Source organism: Thermobia domestica, chromosome 4, assembly GCF_964235325.1.
Source record: "Thermobia domestica chromosome 4, izTheDome1.hap1.1, whole genome shotgun sequence".
In the NCBI taxonomy this organism is placed as follows: Eukaryota; Metazoa; Arthropoda; class Insecta; order Zygentoma; family Lepismatidae; genus Thermobia; species Thermobia domestica.
Genome location: NC_137457.1, coordinates 324459890 through 324482471, shown reverse-complemented (window position 1 = coordinate 324482471; position 22582 = coordinate 324459890). Strand labels below are relative to the sequence as shown.

The following is a 22582-nucleotide window of genomic DNA, read 5'->3' as shown; positions in this document are numbered from 1 at the left end:
ATGGATGTGTTCAATTATTTCAACCACAGAAAATAGAACGTCTTTCAATTCAGTTGCCAGTCGATTAGTCGCTTTCGATCAACAAGCGATTAAGTTGAATTCCCGTTTACACGGTCGATTAAGTTGAAAGTGACGTCAATTCAACTGAATCGAACGCAAATCGACTAAGTGTAAACGCCCCATAATCTAGCACTAAATGATGATTGTTCGTTGGCAACCGTGATTGACCGGTAATGGTGTAGTTTAGTCTAGTTTAGTTATTTTGTATTTAACTAAGACTAATATATATCGTGTTTAATAAATTTAGAGTATCATTTACAGTTGGAATTGTGTATTTCACTTAAGGTCATAATGGCTGGGGAACCAGCTGTTAAGTTGGAATTTCTGTGTAAAGAAGAATCCAATTATGATCTTCCTGAGGAAGATCCACTCGAAGGGAAAGGATGGATACAGCCGCTGATGATGGACAACAAAGAATTATTACCAACAATGAAAGGAGAGCAAAAAGTGGAGAAGGATGAAGCTATGATCTATTCATCCCACTTAGATACGGTGAAATCAGATCCTACAGTTAAAGTAGGCCTAGAGTGTGCATTCAAAAGTAATTTAGAAACACTAAGAAATGTGGTAGCTGAAGAAGCAGTCACGTCATACTCTACTGACTACAATCAATTCACAACAAAATGTTTAAATTTAGTTCAGCCAGAAAGGTAACGTTAAATGTTTTATACGGTAATTAGTTCAGATTCCCTATATGGTTACTTTAGCTTTCGTGTTTGTACCGGTAAAATGAAATATTTCGCGACAACAATAGCGTAAGAGAGCTACTTCGAGTGAAAAAAAAAAAAAAAAAAAAGTGGACGTGACTAATGATGGGTAAATTCCCGGGAAAATATTTTTCGGGAATATTCCCAAAAATGGAAATTTATGTACAGTCACAAAGAAAATTGCATTGTATTACTATATTATAATTTCAAAGTTAAATTCGTTTTTATATCACAGTATATTATTACTGTTGTCCCCAGAGGAGCCTTTAAAATGTATATTTTGAGCGATGTTATTATATTTCATTATTATTTTATTATATTTAGATAGTACGCGTAAATGGATATTTATTTACAATGTGTGTTTTGAAAGTAAATAAGTTTCAGAAATGGTATGGTAGGTGCACATACTTTTCAATTGCTCAACACTTTATATTTACATGTGAGTGGATTTTCTAAACTTGACTCTATTACTGATATTATAAACATATTAAATTTTTAAATGTTATAAACAAATTTGGTTGGGTAACTGCCAGAACTGCAAGATACTTTCCTATCTTTATAATTTTGCATGTAACTGGCACACACGACCTTTCTCCCTGCACATTTCTCGAAATTTCATGGGTTAATTCACATGTAGAAGAAGTGCCAGTACCTCTTTAGAAATTCGAGTCAAAGAGAGAAGACGGCAACGTTCTAGAACACAGTCCCCCCTTCTCATTTAGCTATAATGAAATCAGAAAACAACGTGCCTTGCGCGGTTTTAACCCGCATTCACTCGCTGATGCTCGCTGGGCAATACTGTGTAAATCAAGTATTGAACTTCGGTACAGAAAGGAACCAACCTAGCTACTAATCTATATGGGGGACCTGTGTTCTAGAACCTTTCCAGAGGGGACAGACCTACGTCTATTACTAACAGTGGTTTAGGGTTTATTGATAGTAGTTCATCTCTATTTCTACATAATTCTACATTACTTTACAAAATGAATTATTTTCATCATTTGTAAATTAGTACTTTGCTACTTTTGACTATTGTATTGTATTGTATTTATTTCGTTCTTTTTTCGTACATTTAGCACTGTAATACAATGCATATGAAGTGGACACGTCATTTATATACGAATACAAAAGTAAAAGAAACAAGAATAATGAAAATTACACACACTAGGTTAATAATTAAGCCTTACTTCTTACATCTTATTACACTGTACATTTATATGACATTATTGTTAAAAATGCCACATGTTGCACCTACTTTTTTGCGATATTCTATTCCGATGAATTTGTTTTATGGTTTCATACGTTAAATTACGTTACCAGCATTAAATTCAGACAGCATTGCAGAGCGAGCGCAAGAGAGTGAAGGCGGGTTAGGATAGGAAGTTGTTTTCTATCTTCGTTACCAACAATTCACTTTCTTTTCTCACAATTCACGTAAATCACTTGCACTTATTTGTACGGTTTCTTCAAATTCCTGCTGCCCTAAAAAAATTGTGTTCGATGCTTTCTTGACTACTTGAACATCACTATCAACTCATTTCTTCCGTAAATCTTACAATTTTTTGCTAGTTTTGGCTCCCAATACTAAACAATTATCCTACTTTTTAGTCCAAATGGAAATGGAACTTAAAAATCATATTATTAGTTCTATAAAGTACAGTCAAAGAATTTTAAATTTTTTAACGTCCAAATTCTTAAAACCTAGAAGTAAATCATAATATATTTAAAATAAAATAATTTAGTCGTGTGGTTTTGGAACTTAAAGAAATCGAAATAAATTCCTTCCCGGGAATTTATAAGTCAGGGAAAGAAACCGGGAATATTCCCATTTTTTAAATTCCTTCCCACCGGGAATATTCTCACTGGCCACCACTACACGGTACACATTGACAACGCGTATACAAAATCATAATTGATCAACTTCACCTTAAAAATGCCGGTAAGACTTTCCAAGTGAAGGGCCAAAATGAGGCAAAAAAGAATGATTTACAGGAGAAATTAGTTGATACTGGTAACGGCCGATTGATATTAGAATAAAATATGACGAAAATTTGCACTTATTACCTACATTACTGACTGTAAAGGTAAGTGAAAGTGGCTCATGACGGAAAAGTAAGTGCAGAATCTGTAACGCAAAGAGAAACCAACGTGCCCTGCGGGTTTTAACATACCTTCACTCCCTAACACTCGCTCGGCGAATTAAACTGTGACTTAAATATTGATAACAGAACCTTACGTACTTCAACATATAAAAACATAAAACGACCTAATTGAGTAGAATGTCGCAAAATAGTAAGTGAATAGGCTGCCCCCATCGGTAAACTAAAGCACAAAGCCATATAGCTCGATAAAATAATGATATCTCCTTTATTGGTTGCACATTTTGACGCATTTCTGTAGCGGTGAAGGAAAGAATAGAAACATGGGCGAAAACTAAGCGTGACATATTTATTGGCATTAGCAATTTTAACTACCATTTATCTCAAAAATAGTCAGCGACGACAATTCTACAAAGTTTTTGCGTATTCGTGTCACTGTCGCTTCTAAGATTTCCATATTTATGAGTGATATTAATTATAGGGGAGACTGGGGTAATAATAGACACTCCAAAATACTCTAAATATCAAAACAAAATTATATATAAAAAAAAAATAAGTAATTGCAACGCCAATACATTTATTTTCCTACCCACTTGTATTTATGAACTACTATGTGCTTTTATATTGTTGTTATGCTATGAAAACATACCTTCACTTTGAACTTACTACGAAAGTTCGTGACTGTCGAAATAAAATTTTATTATAAAATGCGAGTAACAAATGTGAAAATGACTGCTATGTAATTTTGTGATTGAGATTATGGAGATATGTGTGAAATTTTGAAAAATACTGAAACTTGCATTTCAGGTCAATTGAGGGCGTGTATCATATTACTTGTTTTAGAAATTTTGAAGGGATAATAAGAGAGAGCTGTCTCTTATTACGCCAGTACAACTTGATATTTATTTAGCGCATGTTACGAGTATAACCTGCAATGTTTTTTATCCAGAAAGTATATAGGAAAATTCTCACTCTGACAATCCAGTATACAGGGTCTATACGTTGATAGTGACAGCAGGGGCGGATCCAGGACCGACTTCTGGGGGGGGGGCGGTGGGTTGTCATACTGCTACTTTTAAGGGCTCCAAACTTTGGGATGAGTTTTATTTATATATATAAAATAAGAAAGTTTCCTCTTCTGGGGGGGCGATCGCCCCCCCTGGATCCGCCCCTGAGTGACAGTGAAGAATTTCTTTTGGATCAGCTAATTCCATCATCGTCCGATGAAAGTTTGCCAGAAGAAATTGGTCCAGCCAGAGCAGAATCTTGCTTAGGAACGTATTACGCTGCGTACTGCGATCTTGACTGGTATATTTCGAGGGTTGTTGCTTTCGATGAGGAAGGAACTTGCAAGGTTAAATTTGTGAAAAAGATAACTAAGTGGTTTCAGTTGCCTTGCCTATGATGACACACAAACAGTGACATCCAAATTCGTGTTTTATTTAGCTATGAAACGGGAAGTAGATGAAAATGGGCCTTGCAGATTTCCAGATAGCTCCAGAAAGATCGTTTTGTGTATAGCAAAATGAAAATAGAACTTTTAAAACTAAGACAGAAAGATTAAAGATGACTCTTCGTTTGGAAGGCCGAAGTGTTTGTAAGACTATTCGTAATATTCGTAATATTTTTCCTGTGTTGGTTTCAATGGTCCAGGCTAACTAAATTATTAGGGCCTACATGTTATATTACACTAAAGTTTAAATTTGGGGTCGCTTTGGCTGTGGTAGAGCGTTCACCTCTTGTGCTTGGGGACCTGGGTTCGATCCCAGCCCCCGTTAAGTGAACCTTGTGGTGGACAGGCACCGTGTGCCTGGGTTTCCTCGGGGTTCTCCCGTTTCCTCTCACTTTCTTCATTCCACCATTTCATTAATTTTTCATCATCACCGTCTCCTTTAGCCTAATCCGCATAGACCTGGGACGTAACACTCAAAGATTTCATTTCATTTCATTTTAATGTTAAATTACAATTATAAGGTTTCTAAATGTTGAAGTTTACATAGGTTAGCATAACCTTTCCAAACTCTCGTGTACATTTTTCATATCTTCGTTCGATTGTATTTCGTAAAGGATTTAATATTCATGTTATATGTTTTTATGAAATCTAGTTTTACACAAAATTTGGTCAATAACAGTTTTATATTATTTTACAATATTCTCTTCTTGTATTATCACAATTTTTCAAATGCAATGTTTTATCTTCATTGACAATTTAGGCACTATTTAAGTTCGTTTTGCACATTCTCCAGAAAATTTCTTGTCAGTATTCCTTTTATTTGGTAGTGTGAGTTTTATCCACACTGTATCTAGACACCGTAAAACTTAACTGTAATTTATTTCAATCGGTTTTGATATTTGATACTCAGGTAAGTATGTATTTTCCGAACGAACTATCGAATTTAATTTTTAAATCGTGATATTTCGGGAACATATGTACATATATCGGAACTGAAAAACGTAAATTGTTCAGAATTGTCTGAAAATGTTTTTTACAATCCCTACTCATTTTCAATTCTACGTTTATGAGCAGTGAGAGCCCTCTTTCTTATTACACCTTGGGTGTAATAACAGACAGTGACTTTTAAAGAATTTTTCGTAAATTTTTTGGCGTGAAAAAGCAACTGAAAAAATATGTTAATACATATATCAGCAAGTTTAATTCTTTTTAGGTACAGTTACTTATATTTTTCTAGTTCCTCAAGAAATCATTGCATGTGGTAGAAATTTTTGTCTCTTATTACACTGGCCTCCCTTAGACTATATTTTTTTTTCTGACTTTTCGAGGAATGTATAATTTTGTAATTGTATTTCCAGTATGATTTCCAGTATCTTATCATTTACGGTTATTGCTTTGATTCATTTCCTTTCATATTAACAATGTTATTTTTGTTTAGAATTTTATATTTCTTTGTGTTTTGTTAATCGGTTTGGAGACCTCCTTGGAAAGTCGTGGTTGGTGCGAGATAAATCGTCAGTATAATCACTAATATTAAATATTGCAACTATTCATTTTTTGCGGCTCTACGCAAGTAGTAATAATTTTACACAGAGATAAGGGACTCACGTGTAAGATGCAGTCTTCCAACAATGTAAATTGTGTACTGTGGAAGGTCAAAATACTTCACTTGAGGGCGATGCTCATCTTTAAGTTTGAGAGCTGAAAATGGATATTCACAAAAAAAAAAGACAAACCCTTGTTATACCAAATTAGCTGCTGCCAAGAAACGAGATTCTTGTTTCATTGAATACAGGGGTTGCTTAGTTTTTAGTTGCATATTTTATAATCACTATGAACTTTATATATAATGTTATTTCCACATTTTCTCTCTGGGTAAGATTCCAGATACTAGAGGGTCGCCTTCCCCTCTTCTGGAAAACCGCTGTGGTCTTGGATTATTCGTGACTGCTGGCAGGATAGGGGATCTGACTATTGGTACACTGCTATGGCTCTGTCCGGCACCATCTCCTTATTTCGTTGTCAAATCTTGGAATCTTCTTGAAATAGATCTATGGCTCCCGTATTCCCGCGTGCCAATGGCGCCTGGTAGCACGGAGTCACCACCATCAGACTTGGAATTAGATTGGAAAGCGCACAGATCACTGCTCGTAGGAACAGGAATCACTCACTGGGTTAATTTTACCACTTTATTAATTTTTGAAAATTTAAAACTTTTCCCTAATGTTTGTTTGAGCGAAACTTTTATGTAGAAAGTTCAAATCAGTGAGCAGTTTTAAACATCAAAGGTATATAACTTCAAATCAAGCTGAAAATCTAAATTTGGTATAGAATAACTTCAATTCAACCGTTTTAAGATTAGCAACATTCTCTGATTCCATTACGGTTACGGACAAGTTCACAGTTCTAGTTCGGGGTTCACACTTTTAACGAATTTTATCCAGAACACATTATTTAACCAAATTTATAGTTCTTGCAGTATCGATTACCTCAGGATAAAAATCACGGCATATCGACACAACTAGTAATAACAAAAAATGTGTATCTTCCGAACTGTAAATCATTGTGTCATCTTGACTAATAACCTTTTACTTACATGGACATCGGTTACAGGAATGTGAATTCAATCCACAAGAACTACATACACGGAATATATTACAGCTAATGTTGCTGCCTCGTGTAGGCATAGATTTCATTACATTACTATTTTTACCTCCCATCTGATTTTTCTCAATTTTATTATAATCCAAATTATACCGACGATTAATTTCGTAACTTTCAGCAGACTGGAGGAATTCCTCTTTCAAACACAAAATATTAGTTAATAATTAAGCACTCCGATCTTCAGGTGTTAACAAGTTTGCGACTTCTTACGTAATTCTCAGTCAGACATCTCCGTATTTAATAAACCCAAAATACTATTTCCTTCTTTAGAAATTCCATTAAGATTTCATTTCCTACCGTTATTCTATAAAATTTTCCTTGAAAGAATTCCATACGAGCTAAGGGTGTAACTGTCAAAATTCTTTGCACGTCTTCATATGGTTGAAATTTACTTTTACTTAAACTAGCCACAAATATAGTCTATAGATGCAATTTTGCGTTCAATAATCTTATTTACTTTTAATTAAAAATTACATACGATTATACCATTAGTTCCTGTAACTTCTGGCAATTCCCGTACCTTGAATTATGTGACTTGAAAATTTTCTCCGAAAACTGCTTTTCCAGGCTATGTTTAATTGGTGGCGTATTTAATTCCATTGACGGGCGAACTTGTGGTATCGTAGTTCCTGAAAAGCCCTACGTACAAATGCTCAACTTCCGGATTTTTTTCGCCTTCGCAGCCACTAACGCTATTCACGTCTCCTATAAGCGGAGTAACATTCCCATTACTACGCCTTAGATTAATAAAGACAACGGCTCACTGCCATACTACTGCCTAAATTTACCAAATTGATCATATTTCTCACTTTTCTCAATTTTTAGTTGCAATTGGCAAAACACAGAAGAAATTTCTTCTACATGGGTCACCCAAATTACACCTGTAACACAAATTGCCTGTAAATAATACACATTCAGAAGCTAACAGTAACCAAATAACTAATATACAAAACAAATAAGTTTTTATCATTCCACTATTCGATTCCATTAATTCCTAAGCTAGAGCTACCATTCAGCGACCAAGAGTTTAAGTAATTACAACAGGTAACTTCTAATATAACTTGCTCCCGTTAGGCAACTTTACACGTTAGTTCTGCTGTGGGATACTAATATTAGATTACTTAAACCACTGGTTAAAGTGAACATCTATCATACGTTGAATAAGATGTATCTTTATAAACATGCATTTTATTATAATAAATTTTCAACATATGTAAAGAAGCAATTAACAAATAACTAGTTAATATCTTTTTTTGCAACAAGACAAATCTACTTAGTTCCGAAAGATGAATTTATTTTTAAGCTTGTGTTGAATCATTTGTCAGTTTCAGTGGTGAAAAGTAATTGTGAGACAAGAGTACAAACTTCCACGATTTTAATATCTTAATTTCAAAAGGATTTCCTTAAACAAGTTTACGAATGCAAGGAGGGCCAAATAACGTGTTGTTCCGTGTATGCAAATGTACACCAGCACTCTGTGAGTTCATTTAAAATGGTTTTCCAAACGGAAAGAAAGAAGAGAATATTTTAGGTTTAAATTTAGGGAAATATTTATAAACCTACTGAATACTATGTGAACACTTGTACACAATCTACAATCCACATACAAACCCACTCTTCAAACTTACTTCACTTATAAAGGTCTACTTTCCATTCATCTTTCAACACAGACTGTTTATTAAACGAAGCACAAAATCAAGCTTCCTTCCGCAGTCGTAATTCCGTGGCTGTCAAAGAGAGAACAGCGCACGTAGTTTCTAGATTGATGGAGCACAAATCAGACTCCAGTAGAATGCTCACAGTTTTGTGATCTGACGTTCCAGTGTGATTTCCTTTCTGAATGTTACTTTGTGCTTTGAAAATTCACCGTTATATTTTAATGTCAGGTGAGGAAAACGCTTATATACTGTTCATTGAATCAATTATCATCATTGTGACATAGTACACTTCGTAACAAAATGTGCCATTTAACGAAAGAAACGGATACAAGTTGCCATCGAAGAGAAATATTTGACGTGTCATAATGATTTAAATGAACTTGTCTAATATTCGTCGATCTTATAAAAATCCTTAATTTTTAGATTTGTTTTTTTCCAAGACAGTAGCTATAATAGGAAATCAACTAGGAATTTTTAAAAGCCTCCACGAGGAGCGAATCCTAGAATCTTCTATTTTTTTCGTAGCCAGTGACATTTGATTACCATGTATCGAAATATTATTATTTAGTATCCATGAGATCAATTCACCTGCAAATTGCATATTATTTTGGCAATTTCTTAACCACGAAGGGAGATTAAATAAATGGGGAGGTAATGTCCCCTTCAGAGAAGAATATAAGTTCGGGGTGAGGAAGCGGAGAACAGAGGGTGTAGTTGTTGCCCTCTCAAAAACTTCTACGATAGTTTACTACTCTCAGAAGCAAACATTTCTTCAGAGTTGCCAGGAATACGGGGAATGCCATGTTGTGTGAAAATCCAAAGAAATGCTCCCTTCTGTCATCTGAAGGGAGAAGATATTGTAAATCAAGCTTCAGTGACACCTCCCACATGGCTACTCAGCAGTTAAAGAGCAGAAAAATTCCGTCTTAGTTTTTAAAATGAAGGACGAATAAAAAGCGTTCAAAAAATTTATCACTGAGTATATTGTATTTGAGAGTAAATATGTTACTCATTTCGCTATAGTTTAATTTATTAGACTACAGGGAAAATCTGGAGAGAGTGTTTGAAAAAATAAATACAAATTATTTGACACTTTTTTCAGTCTCTATACTTGCATAAGCAGAAAAAAAAATTATACATCAATTTGCCTCGCATCACCATTGAATTTATACTTCTTGCATCTAGCGTTCATTATAGACTCAAACAACTTTATTATTATTATTATTATTATTATTATTATTATTATTATTATTATTATTATTACGGTTTAAACTGGTTTTAACTTAAAAATTTGACAGAGTCTGTAGTTACTGCCCTTCGTGGTGATTACCCGTTTGTTAATTCCGTAGCTTTCTTCCTGAAGAAGAATATCATCATGGCTTATTATCTAAAGGAATTAGCTGTTATTCTTATAGCTCCAAACTTTCTCATAGCATTTAACGGAAAGTAATAAGGAATTAAAAATGATAAAAGAAAAGTAATACGAAAACTTTTTGTAGTTCATCTTTTTAGGTTATGTTGTTTCAGTTTGCGGCTCACACAAAACCAGAGTTCCTCAACTATAGACTAAATCAAAACTAAAGGGAAAGGCCAGGCCAGTAGCCAGCCCAAAAAATGTAGGGGTTCCCCGGTAGAAGTTAAGAGGGCCCGATCCAACCATATTATACTTCATCACCATATCATAGTTCATTTGCAAGACTATCGTGAAAATTTTGGGGGAGCGATAAAATTTTAGGAGGGCCTGCTCTATTGGCTCCCTTCGATACGGGCCTGGGATAGGACATGAGTATAAAATAATTAAGAGGAACTTAAGGTAGAGCAGAACTCGTGCAATGATCTAACGGACAGCTATGTCTAATAAGTGCAATGGAAGAGTTCTCTAAAGAACTTTCTTACCACACGACCGGGATGAAAAACTTATTTTTCGTAGGTTTTTCTTAGAAAATGTTTTGCAGTTATCTGTTTTAATTGTGTCACAATGCTTTTATGGATAATCGATTTAGCTGAGGACATTTTTAATTATTATTCTTATGTATAAATTCATATGTAGAAAGGTGAGAAAACTTGCGATTGTTGGACATGTCATAGCATCAAAATGCCACTAGACTAGAGTTCACATTGTTCCCTTCGTTGGCGTCTTGCAAGTATACTTTTATCTCTTCCAAATACAGGCTTACATTTTATGACATAAAATGAGGAAGAAAGTGGCTCGAGCTTTTGTAAGTGCCGGTCTCAGAATTTGTCTGATATGAAAAAGGAAAACAGGAATAGTTTGGGTATTTGAAGACCCGTATTTAGGTAAGTGCTATTCTGTGCTCGAGCACAGGACGGCAGAATTTAAGGGGCGGCAGAATTTTGGATTTTTAAAAAAACGACTCACAATAAAGTAATATTTAAGGCTAGCAACCCGCAGAGTCCCCTGAAAGCGCGAGAAATATATTAATGTGTATAATTACGGTAGTTAGTAATTAGCAAACTCATTTGATCATTTAAAAAAAAAAGTCATCCTCTTCTCCCTTCCACCAATCCCAAGGGTTAAGGATGAACTTGAACATCATGAAAACTAATATCGTTAAACTCAGCGATCTCGAAAACTATGAATTCAACACTAATATCTGTCGTTTTGGATTACTTTTAAAATCTCGCCCCCCCTCCCTGGGGAATGGAGTATGACCTTGAACTTGAACTGGATTAAAACTGTCTCTTATTAATCTCTGCGACACCAAAAACTGTGAATTCAATTCTAATATTGGTCGTTTTCGGGGTTGGGGGTCGGAAAATTATTTAGAGCATAGGGTGAACAACATGTAAATTCGGGTCTGGGTATTTGACATCCAATATAGAAGCGAGATCTCGGTCAAATGAAACGAAAACGTTGCAGTGAGTGCTCTTAATTTTTCTCTATCATAGGATATTTTAGATCGATGACTTGTCAATAAGTGACTAAAGATAATATTTTGTCTTGAAGCACGAATTGATACACACTTAAAAAAATGTTCAGGTAGGATAACTTAAAACAAGTTGTAAATTATCGTGAAATGAGAGTATTCTTCACAAAGGTGATCCAGTAGTCATGTGATAAATGTGAAACAGATTGTGTCAAGTGCCATGCTGAGAATGGACAATGCACACACGTAACACCACATCCATTGCTTTGTTTCCTCCAAGACCCATCCATTTCAAGAAATAGAGTTAGTCGTGTGTATGTCTTACAGTTAGTAAATAGAATTTGATCATTTCAGTGCAGTTTTCGAAGTGTTCACTGATATCTGCCAAGTCAGTTTCCTTTGCTGCATTTTGTTTATTTATTTTTCTAAAGAATAAATAACCGTGTTACATTCCGTTTGGCAATATTGGTGTCTAAGCATGATTATGTACTATTAAGAATTAGCGTTACTCACAGGCTGAGACGTTTCCTTTTATACGTAATAAGGATTAATTACAACAACAAACTTTGCTTAAGAAAGTGAATTCAGCTAACGACAAAGATAATTTCGAAAGGGTTATCTCCAGCTCTAGGCAGAAATGACTTTGCACATAGCTTTACTCTTATTTTTAGGAAATCAGCTTATCGAGGTTAAACATGTAAATAGAAACTGAAGAGGGAAAACCATAGGCTATTAAGGATTAGCTAGTTCAGGTAATGGATTCAGTTTCTGGTGTAATTGAAACTACTTTTTACCTTTATTAATTTATGTAATTACGTCATTACATTCTAACCATTTAATATTTACTCCATCACTTGCATCTTTTTTTGTTTCCTTGAATTGTGATTTTTAGAAGGAAATATAGATATAGGATTGGCCACCCTGTAAAAATTCATCACAGACAGGAGTGGGTGGAGAAACTCAGCTGAAAAGGTCGCTAAGATCCAATTCCGTAGCCTTGCAACTTCCTGAGATGCGGGTTACATATACTAAGTTCCTATACTGGAATACCAAATTTTTAAAAATTGGATTTTCCAAAATTTAAGATAGAACCCATACAAACATCCAGAAATTTTACTTGGAGATTCAATAATCTACTTTGTTCAATGGGTGCTTCTACACTCGCCAATGACTTTAATAAAGTATCATTAATGAGGAGATATATAAGGTAATAGCCTTCCAAAATTATATTTCTGGCAATTTTTTACTCATAAAAAGATTTAAAAAGTGGCTCACGAGGTACATACTATAACCCCGTACTACCGTAATAAATCTGAAAATTTAAAAATTTACAAATCTTAGATTGGAGCGACTTATCCCTTTAGAGATTTTAACGTATTTCATGTCCTATACTACAACATATATCCAGAACATAATATCTTTCTAAGGAGGAATCATAAGGTAAAAATTTTTCGAAAACTTTATCTCCATAAAAGAGAACGAAATGAATAACAAAGTACATGTAAGTCCCTACGTTCTCATACCGAAATTAAATCTCAGTTATATTCAAACTTAGGGGTAGTCCTATACATCACCTCCCGAAATTTTAATGGAAGTAGCTTAATGCTCTCTTATCCTGGATCCCTTACTTTATCATAATTTAATAAATGAAATTCGAATTAGATAAATTATTTCAGAAGCCTACCACATTTATATCTTTAGCAATTTCATACACGAGAGAGGCAACGAGATGCATCTTCAAAGAGCTAGAATAGCATGTCGTATATTTCCTGCCTTGGGGTCGTAATATGCATCCCTGAGCCGGAGGACCCCTTACACAAATATTATTCATAATAATTTAATGTTTCGTAAATCTTCTCATTTCAGACAACGAAATACGGTTACTACACTCGAGGAACCAAGCAGTAATCCTCATGAAAACCTTCGTACATGCATAGGGTCTGGCAAAGAAGGAGCACGAGCACAAGTTTCCTCCAGTCACATATTACCATGTACAGGTGAGGAATTTAATACGTATAAACAATGTGTTAAGGGATTTAGTTGGCGGTCACAAATAGATGACCATTTTGCCTCGAATAGAAATGACGGGCATGAATGTCACATCTCTAGGAAGGAATGTATTTCGAAATCATATTTGAGTGATATGTCGGTCACATACGAGGATACGTGCGTAAGTGTCGACTGTGGGGACAGATATAGTCGAAGAACAGAATTAGCCTGGCCTTCGGTAACGCATGGACAAAATGATCGTCTTGCTTCGCTAGAAAATAATAAAGGAGAAAATCGAAGAAAGCAGTCGACAGGACATAAGGTGTTCCAACCAGGTGAGAATTGTCATACCCCTCAGGAGCGTGGCAAGGCAGTAAGTCCAAAATTAGGTTTCAGAGACCACACCTCAAAATATTCAGATAGAAATCCTAAGTCATGTCAGCAGTGCGGAAAAAGATTTAGTAGTCATTCTGATTTAGTGATCCATATTATCACATATACGGGTAAAAAATCTTGTATATGCGAAGAATGTGGTAAGGGATTTGGTCTAGAATCAAGTTTGAGATATCACATACTAAAAAATGTGGAAAAGAATCCTTACATATGTGAGCTCTGCCAGAAGAGATTTCGTATGAATTCTGAACTGACAAATCACATGATAACGCACACAGGAGAGAAACCATTTACATGTGGGGAGTGTGGTAAAGCATTTAGTCAAAAATCGTCTATAAAACAGCACATATTAATACACACAGGACAGAGTGCCCATAAATGTCAAGAGTGTGGAAAAAAGTTTAATCTAAAAGCACATTTAGAAAAACACGCAGCAACACACTCAGATGTGAGACCACATATCTGTCAAGAGTGTGGTAGGGGATTTCGTCAGAAAGGACATTTACATAGCCATAAGTATACACATACAGATCAAAAACCTTATAAGTGTCATGAATGCGGTAAGGGATTCTCAAGGAAATCGGATTGTAGATTCCACACGCTGAAACATTTAGGAATAAGTCTTAATACTTGTCAGCAGTGTGGCAAGGGATTTACTAGAAAATCGCATTTAGCATCCCACATGTTAACTCATTCAGAAAAGAACCCTCATACTTGTCAGATTTGCCAGAAAAGATTTACTAGAAATACTGAGTTAGTGAAGCATTCCTTAACGCACACAGGTGAGAAACCTTTTACGTGTGACGAATGTGGTAAGAGGTTTGGCCATAAATGGTCTATGAAAAAGCACATACTAATACACACAGGAAAGAAATCGCGTAAATTACGTGAGAGTGAGAACAAATTTATTTTAAGAGCGTATTTAGAGCGTCCACAGTAAGACAGACACCAGGGAGACCAAATTATGTGAAAAGTGTGGTGAAGGGCTTCGTGGTATAACGCATTTTCATTAGCACTTACTGATACCGCAGAACGACCGCATGCATTTGAGAAGTATCAGAAGAGATTCAATCGAAAAGGACATCTAGTAATACGTCTTAACGTTCACAAAAAATATCCTTCTTCATGTCATTGCAGTTAGTAAAATAGACGTCAAATGATATATATTGATGTAATGAATATATTCCAATAAAATGTAAGAATTTTATGGCTCTCAAGATTGTTTAAAAAGTGTTAGAATTTATCAAGTATGACAACCGCCAGTGCACAGATAAACAACGTCATTGTATTAAATGTGCAGGTAGAGTACTTTCTGTACCCCATTCTGAAAAATGACATGATAATACTATAGAAGACCTTTTTTGTTGTGTCGATTCTGGTGGATTCATTTCTCTTCTCGTTTTGTAAATTTAAGTAGAAAATGCATTCCGTTTCCTAGAAGCTCTCAGAAATCTCCGTCACAAGAGGCCTAAGAAAGGTGTAATCTAACAACATCTAAACCATAATTCATTATTTTAATATATTGTGAAATGATTAATGACTGTTAATTTATAATTTTAACATTCAGATCATTTAGCATTAAAATACGGTGGTGTTGGGATGTGAGACTTAGGTGTTGCCCATGGAACTTGAGAAATTCTCATCTCGTTCTCGTAATGCACCTTATAACAATTCTAACGGTGATGAGGTCTAAAAACTTGTGTTTAAGATACTGTTTCCTAAAGCAATAGCACTTTTCATAATATGTGATATATATATATATATATATATATATATGCTTTATGTGCAAAAATATTTGACCCATTTCTTAAAGTGTGAACAGAAATGCCATTATTGTGTACTGTTTCTTTTTTTCTACTGAAATTACAGTCCTACTGCGCATGACAGAATCCACCTGAGTTAAATTCAGAGTTATCTCTGCTCAAAACAGGACGAAGGTCGTACACCCTTCACTCTAGCGACACCATTTTTCGGAAGTTTTAAATCATCGGAGGAATCTTGCGCTGCCCCTCATGATCCTGTCCTAGTTCCAGCCCTAAATTTTCAATCGGAGATTACTTTTAGGCGTTATAGCTGCAGATAAAACCTTTTCTTCAGGTACCGTAAAGTGAATGTTCGTTCTGACGGCTTTTCCAACAAATGCTTAGTGGTTGGTATGTAGGGTACATTGTCTGAAACAGAAAGTTTAGTTCATTGTTGATACAGTATAAGAACAAGCCCCCGACCGTACTTTATTCTTGCTGCATAACGCCCAATTAGAAATGTCGATATTTAATGTATTCTAGCAGGACAATATCATTTAAAACACATTCTTAAAAGTAGAAGCTGCTGCTGAGGAATGTCACATCGTTAGAAAGTTAAAGCTTTCTTGCTTCAAAGTAAGGAGAGTTGTAATCTAATGGATTTAAAAAATTTGGAGCATTATTGTCGAGTCCCAGTTTCTTAACAACTTGCATATGTGTATATCTTTATATACATATATATATAGATAGATAGATACAGTGTTTTAACGAAATGTACCGAGAAACTGTAAGAGGTGATTCCTCACATAAAAATAAGCAAACAGTTCATACAGACTTACTGCGAAATGTGCATAGTCTTAGAGCAAGGGCTGTCCAAATTCGCGAAAAAGCTAAATTTCAATAGAACCTATTTCGAATTCCAGAAACACCGTGGATTGTGGTACTTACCAGCGTAAAAAAGTCACGCAAACAATCCAAAAATGCATATTACATCAATTTTTAGTAGATGTGCAGGGTATAATTCTTAAATATGCTCTCAATAGAACCTTCAGATATTCCTTGATTTCAGGAAGAATCCAAATTTGGCAGGATGGAAGCTTTGACAACAACCGACATCCACCGGAAGTGTTAGAAAGCCGCAGCTCCATGCTTCTTATGCACGGAATAACGAATGATGAGATATAGTTCGTCACGATATATTTCACGTTTTTTTCACTTTTAAGCGCAAAAGAAAACATTTCAGCATGTTTTTTTCCCGAGTACGAGAGACCGTGCTGTTAACGATCCTCAACAACTCGGACATCGCGTCAAAGGGTTCCCAGTTAACTGCTGTCAAAGCTTATCGTTTACCAACTTTGGACCAACCATAAAGTGAGAGCATATGTCAAAATTCCGATGATGGCATGTTTGCGAATTTCACCCTGCAAGGAATACTCTGCACACTCATTCAACATTATTAAAATATGTAGTTTCGAAGTATGCATGCGTGACTTCCTTTATGCTTACAAGGGCCACCACTCCACGGTTTTCCGAATTCGAAATAGGGCTTCTTGAAATTTCTCTATTTTGGACAGCCTGAATATATGGACTTTTCCCTACAGGTCCATAGGAATTTCTTACATTTTCATGTGAGGAATTACCTCTTAGTTTGTCGGTATAGTTCATAACTCTCTCTCTCTCTCTCTCTCTATATATATATATATATATATATATATATATATATATATTGTAATGTTTGGTAGTCAAATGATACACCGGGTGTCTTTTCCCCTTCACCAAGTTTTATTACAAATTATAGTATAATAAATACAAGTGTCTCTAATTCAATGTCTTCCTCAATGACCAAGTGAAGGAATACTAAATGTTTTGTCGGGTGCCCCTTCCACTCATTGCAGTTTCCAGAACACTTTGGCAGGTTGTAGGTTGGACTTGGATTATAAGATTAAGATGGATCCCTAGCCCAGTGCGACATAGTATAAGGAAAAGGTGCTCCTAGTCCACAGCGACATAGCAAGGTAAAGGTTAGGCGATCAGTTGGTGGACTTATGCTGGGTCCATCGGTGGTCCTCCTGGGGTCCTTGCGTGAGGTCCGTCTGCTTTCGGTGTTCCCCGGTGTCTTCCGTGTTGGCCTGTTCTCTGCTAGATTGTTTATAAATAATAGCATGTGTTGAGTTGACACGTGCGTCTGACGTAATGTGGGGATCCTTCCACCCCCCCACACTGAAAAAAAATCTGGAATATTATTTTGAGAAAATGCACAATTGTAATTAGTAAAAGGTAACTGCACCAACACTGACACACTTGAGATACTGTTTGGACACAAAAAAACACTATAAACACTACAATACACCAAGATCACTATGAAAAACTTGTGAAATATACACAGAATGGTAATAACGCTGTAGTTCCGTCCCAAATAAGCAGGATCAAAACAGGTTATCATTTCCCTCCAAGTGGGTGGAAGTGTCATCACTGTGATGAATAAATATATCAGTTTATTAAATATCGGTCACATCCGGTATGGGTAGTTGATATCGGTGGAGTCTCTTTCGTTGTATTAGTAGTAGGCGCCAGTGAATTGAGGTTTCCTGGTGAAGATGTGTTTAGCCAGCTCAATATAAAAGCATTGTCAATACCTTAGTGTAACAAGGAAGAAAAAAAGAAACCAGAAAATGAATAAAATACAATTTATGATTATCTATGTGTTTTATTGTTCATTCCATCAATATGATACATACAACATTATCAGATTCTCCTAAAGAACTGTGCGATATAAGACGAGAACCCTGGTCATAAATCTTGTTCAAAATTTCCACCTAATTCCTAGAGAACATTGACCAGGGACCTCGTCGCGCATCGAAACCAAATCATCGATCACGTGATCGTACTAGCATTTGACACCCTAACGGTCCTACCAAGTTGAAAGGGGATAACCTTCCATACCTTATAACCTTATCAAAGAGGATAAATTGAGTCAATAGCCGAACAAGTGGTTGTACTAAAAATTTGTCAATAGGACAACCGAAATTTATCATGATACACATTGAGGCCCACTACTATGCATAAATTGGACAATTTCCAAAATTGAATGGGTGGGCCCATGCCAAATTTTAAAAAAGGTGCATCAATATAAACATGTATTATGATAGGTAATGGAACCCTATACATGACCATATAAGGTAATAGGACCTCATCAAAGGGGATGACTTAGATCTAAACCAAACACGTGGTACTACGTATTGCTTACGTTTATATTTTGGCAATTTTGTACCTCTAAAAGGGAACGAGATGGACCAGCCAAATTTATAGTGACATATATTAGGGTCCAGTACTATGATACTAAATGATTAAATTTTGCAATTTCTAAAATTTAAGGAGTGGGCCAAGATACCCCTCCCAAAAATTTAAAGGGGTGCTCAAATGTACCTATGTCTTGTGAAAGGGAATGGACCCCTATACATGACCATATAACCATATAAGGTAATAGGACCTCATCCAAGGGGATAAATTGGGCAAAAACCTCCGAAATTTGAATTTTTGGCAATTTTGTACCTATGAAAGGGAACGAGGTGGACCAACCAAACTTATAGTGATAATACTAGGGTTCTATACTATTATACCGAATTTTTAGATTTGGCAATTTCCAAATTTTAAGGGGTGGGCCAAGATACCCCTTCCCATAATTTCAAGGGCTGCATTAATATGCCTATGTCTTATGAAAGACAATGGACCCCTATGTGTGACCGGATAACCATATAAGGTAATAGGACCTCATCCAAGGGGATAAATTGGGCCAAAACCTCCGAAATTTGAATTTTTGGCAATTTTGTACCCATGAAAGGGAACGAGGTGTACCACCCAAATTTATAGTGATACATATACCAAGTGTTCAGATTGGACAATTTGCAAAAATTAAGGGGTGGGCCAAGGTACCCTCCCCAAAATTTCAAAGGGTGCATTAATATACCCGTCTTATGAAAGGTAATGAACTCCTGTACACGCCCATATAACCATATAAGGTAATAACACCTTATCAAAGAGGATATATTAGGTCAAAAACTTCCGAAATTTGAATATTTTGCAATTTTTTACCCATGAAAGGGAACGACATAAACCCCCAATACAACTGGTGGCACATACTATGTTCCTGGGCTACTATACCTAATTTTTATATTTGGCGATTTCCAAAATTTAAGGGTGTGGTCCTATGTACTCTGCCAAAATTTAGGGGGTGGGCCAAGATACCCCTGCCAAAATCTAGAGGGTGTGGTCGTAAGTACTCCTAGGTCATTGACCCCGGCCCAAGATCATTGACCTTTGACCTATGACGTGACAAAAGTTGGGGTCAAAGTCCAAACTTCGATCAGATGGGGCCAGTACTATAACATTAACTTCTTCATTGCATTCACTTCTCAAGAAATAGACAGATGCATATACATTTTTATTAGAATCACAAACAACATGTAACGTCTAATAGCTTCTCGTAACATCTTGAGCAAACTGTCTAGGAATCTTTATTTCGGCCAACATCGCTAATTATTTATACCACCCGTCAAATTTCCTTGAAATTTCTGAAAAAAAAAACGGTGTGTCGTAATAGTAGTTAGTTTCCAGCTTTCTTGAAGTCATAATTTTGGAATCAACGTCACAGGTGACAGAAATCCTAGAGGGTCAAATAATCTATGAGCAGTAGATAAAATAACTTGTTTTGATACTGGTCCTTCTACTCTGTTTAAATTCTTTGTATCACACAATAAAATGTCTGTACATATGTCCCATAACACATATAGAATTGGAGTGTAAAAATCATTACTACCTATAGAAGAATCACTATTACCCATCCTCTTAAGTCGAATTTACCTTCACTCAGCAGTGTCTTTGATTTTTCAATCAATCCAATATTTCGTCTCCATTGTCTACTAAAATGACACAATTTCCGACATAAAGGAATTGATTCAGTTTACTATCTAATTTCTTCGTACTCACGGGGAGCATTCTCTAAATGGTAATTAAGCACGGCTCCGAAGAGAAACGGAAATTCACACCAAAGAAACTCAGATATGTCTAAAAGTTTTAAACTTCCTTTCGTCAAAATTCTCCCACCAAACAAATCTTAAATAATCACATTTTTTTTTACTGAAATTTACAGGAAAGCTTTAATGTCCGATACAATGCCGATCTTTTTCTCTCTAACCCTAAGCGTAAGTGCCGGAATTTCTTCAATTAGGATTGGACCCTTCACTAAACAGTCATTCAATGAATATGCACCCGTGTTTTCGAAGATACATCAAAAACTGGTCTGATTGGGGCAGTAGAATTCTCTTTTATTACTACACATGTGGTAAATAGTGACTTCGATTATCCAACTCCTCCTCTGGTACTTATTCTATGATTCTTCTTACCAGTTTCGAAAGACGTTATCATACTCTTCGTATTTTCCTTCTTCCTACAGTTTATCGGTCAAATATAGATTTACATAAACGCCAATTTAATGAACTTCGAAAAAGGATTAAGAAAGATATACAAGCCGCATATACAAACTTCGTTAAGGGAGCGGAATATTTAATACAAGAGGACCCATCTACGTTTTGGAACTTTATTAAGAGTAAAACAAAACATTTAAATAGTAATGTATTGTGTTATGAGGGTAAAGAGTTAGCATGTGATAAAGATATAGTAAACGCATTTGCAACCTACTTTAAATCAGTGTATACAGACGGAACACAACTGCTAGTTGAAACAGATGATTCGACATTAGTTAAATTATATGAAAAAATTGATATGTTGCAAATAGCGGTAATAGAAGTGGACGAGATTCGAATGGCAATCAGAAAACTAAAATCAAAGTGTTCGATAGGTATCGATGACGTACCATCATATGTAATTGTTAGGAACAGAATTAAACTACCCGTTTAATCTTCCTCCAAAACCTGTTGCATTTTTTTTTGCCTCCTTTATTCTCTACTAAAACCACAGACTACTACACAGACAAGTTTTTCACCTCTTGCTACAACAGTTTCTCACCTCTTGCTACAAACTTAACATCCTCCCACCTTTGATTAATACATTAATCAAACAAATATATATATTACATAAGGTACAGTCTCAATCTAAAAATTTCTTAGGGAATTTCACTTGCCTACCACTCCTTGTGGTTACAGTCTTTTCAACTTTAAGTACACTTGAAATCCCTTTAACTTTCTCTGCAAGTAGTTCCTCACCGGAAGTTACTTCCAAAGGAAACACACGTTGAATGGGTCGAATCATCTCACCTGATGAAGTTTTCAAACGAACAACTCTGTGCAGTCCGTCTCTACCAGGATACACGTCAATGACTTTAGCCAAGGGCCAAGCCACTCTCTTCTTATCTTCTAGCTCCAACAGAACTACATCACCTTTCTTGATGTTTTGGTAAGTATCTGTCTTCCCAGGCCGTTGTATTAATTGGCTTAAATATTCATTCCGGAAGCGTTTCCTTAAAATATCTCTTAAATTTTGTTGATGTCGAAATTTCTTGTCAAAAAAGAAACGATCCAGATTATCTAAATCTGGTACACCTACATTAGAAATATCTTGCAAGAACATTGCAGGTGTAATAGGAATGGGATCATGTGGATCATCAGAAACATAGGTCAGGGGTCTTGAATTTACTGTAGCCTCACAATCACATACAATGGTCAGTAACTCCTCATACTGTAGAGATGCACGTCCCAATACTCTCCTTAGAAGCCTTTTGACAATCTGTATAAGTCTCTCCCAGAAACCACCCCACCATGCCGCTGTAGGCGGATTGAATTTCCATTCGATTCTTCTTACTGAGGCTTCTCTTTGTATTTCATTCCAGTCCACTTCATTGAGCAAATTACTTGCGCCTGCGAAATTTGTCCCATTATCACTAAACACAATTTTCGGACGTCCTCGCCGAGCAA

The 22582-nt window shown here is 35.7% G+C and overlaps 1 protein-coding gene across 3 annotated transcripts in view; it reads left to right on the top strand.

Moving 5' to 3' along the window:
• The first annotated feature begins 242 nt into the window (after positions 1 to 242).
• Positions 243 to 22582, top strand: part of LOC145684413 (uncharacterized) — a 35848-nt gene continuing 13508 nt past the window's right edge. For 2 of the 3 annotated variants that reach the window (XM_081756738.1, XM_081756737.1), the window contains exons 1-2: positions 243 to 710; positions 13396 to 13526. In XM_081756738.1, coding sequence (XP_081612864.1) covers positions 352 to 710; positions 13396 to 13526 — 490 coding nt within the window. In that variant the 5' untranslated portion in view covers positions 243 to 351. Of the gene's footprint in view, positions 711 to 13395; positions 18408 to 22582 lie in introns of those variants that run through there. The other variant, XM_081756736.1, reaches the window with a different exon arrangement.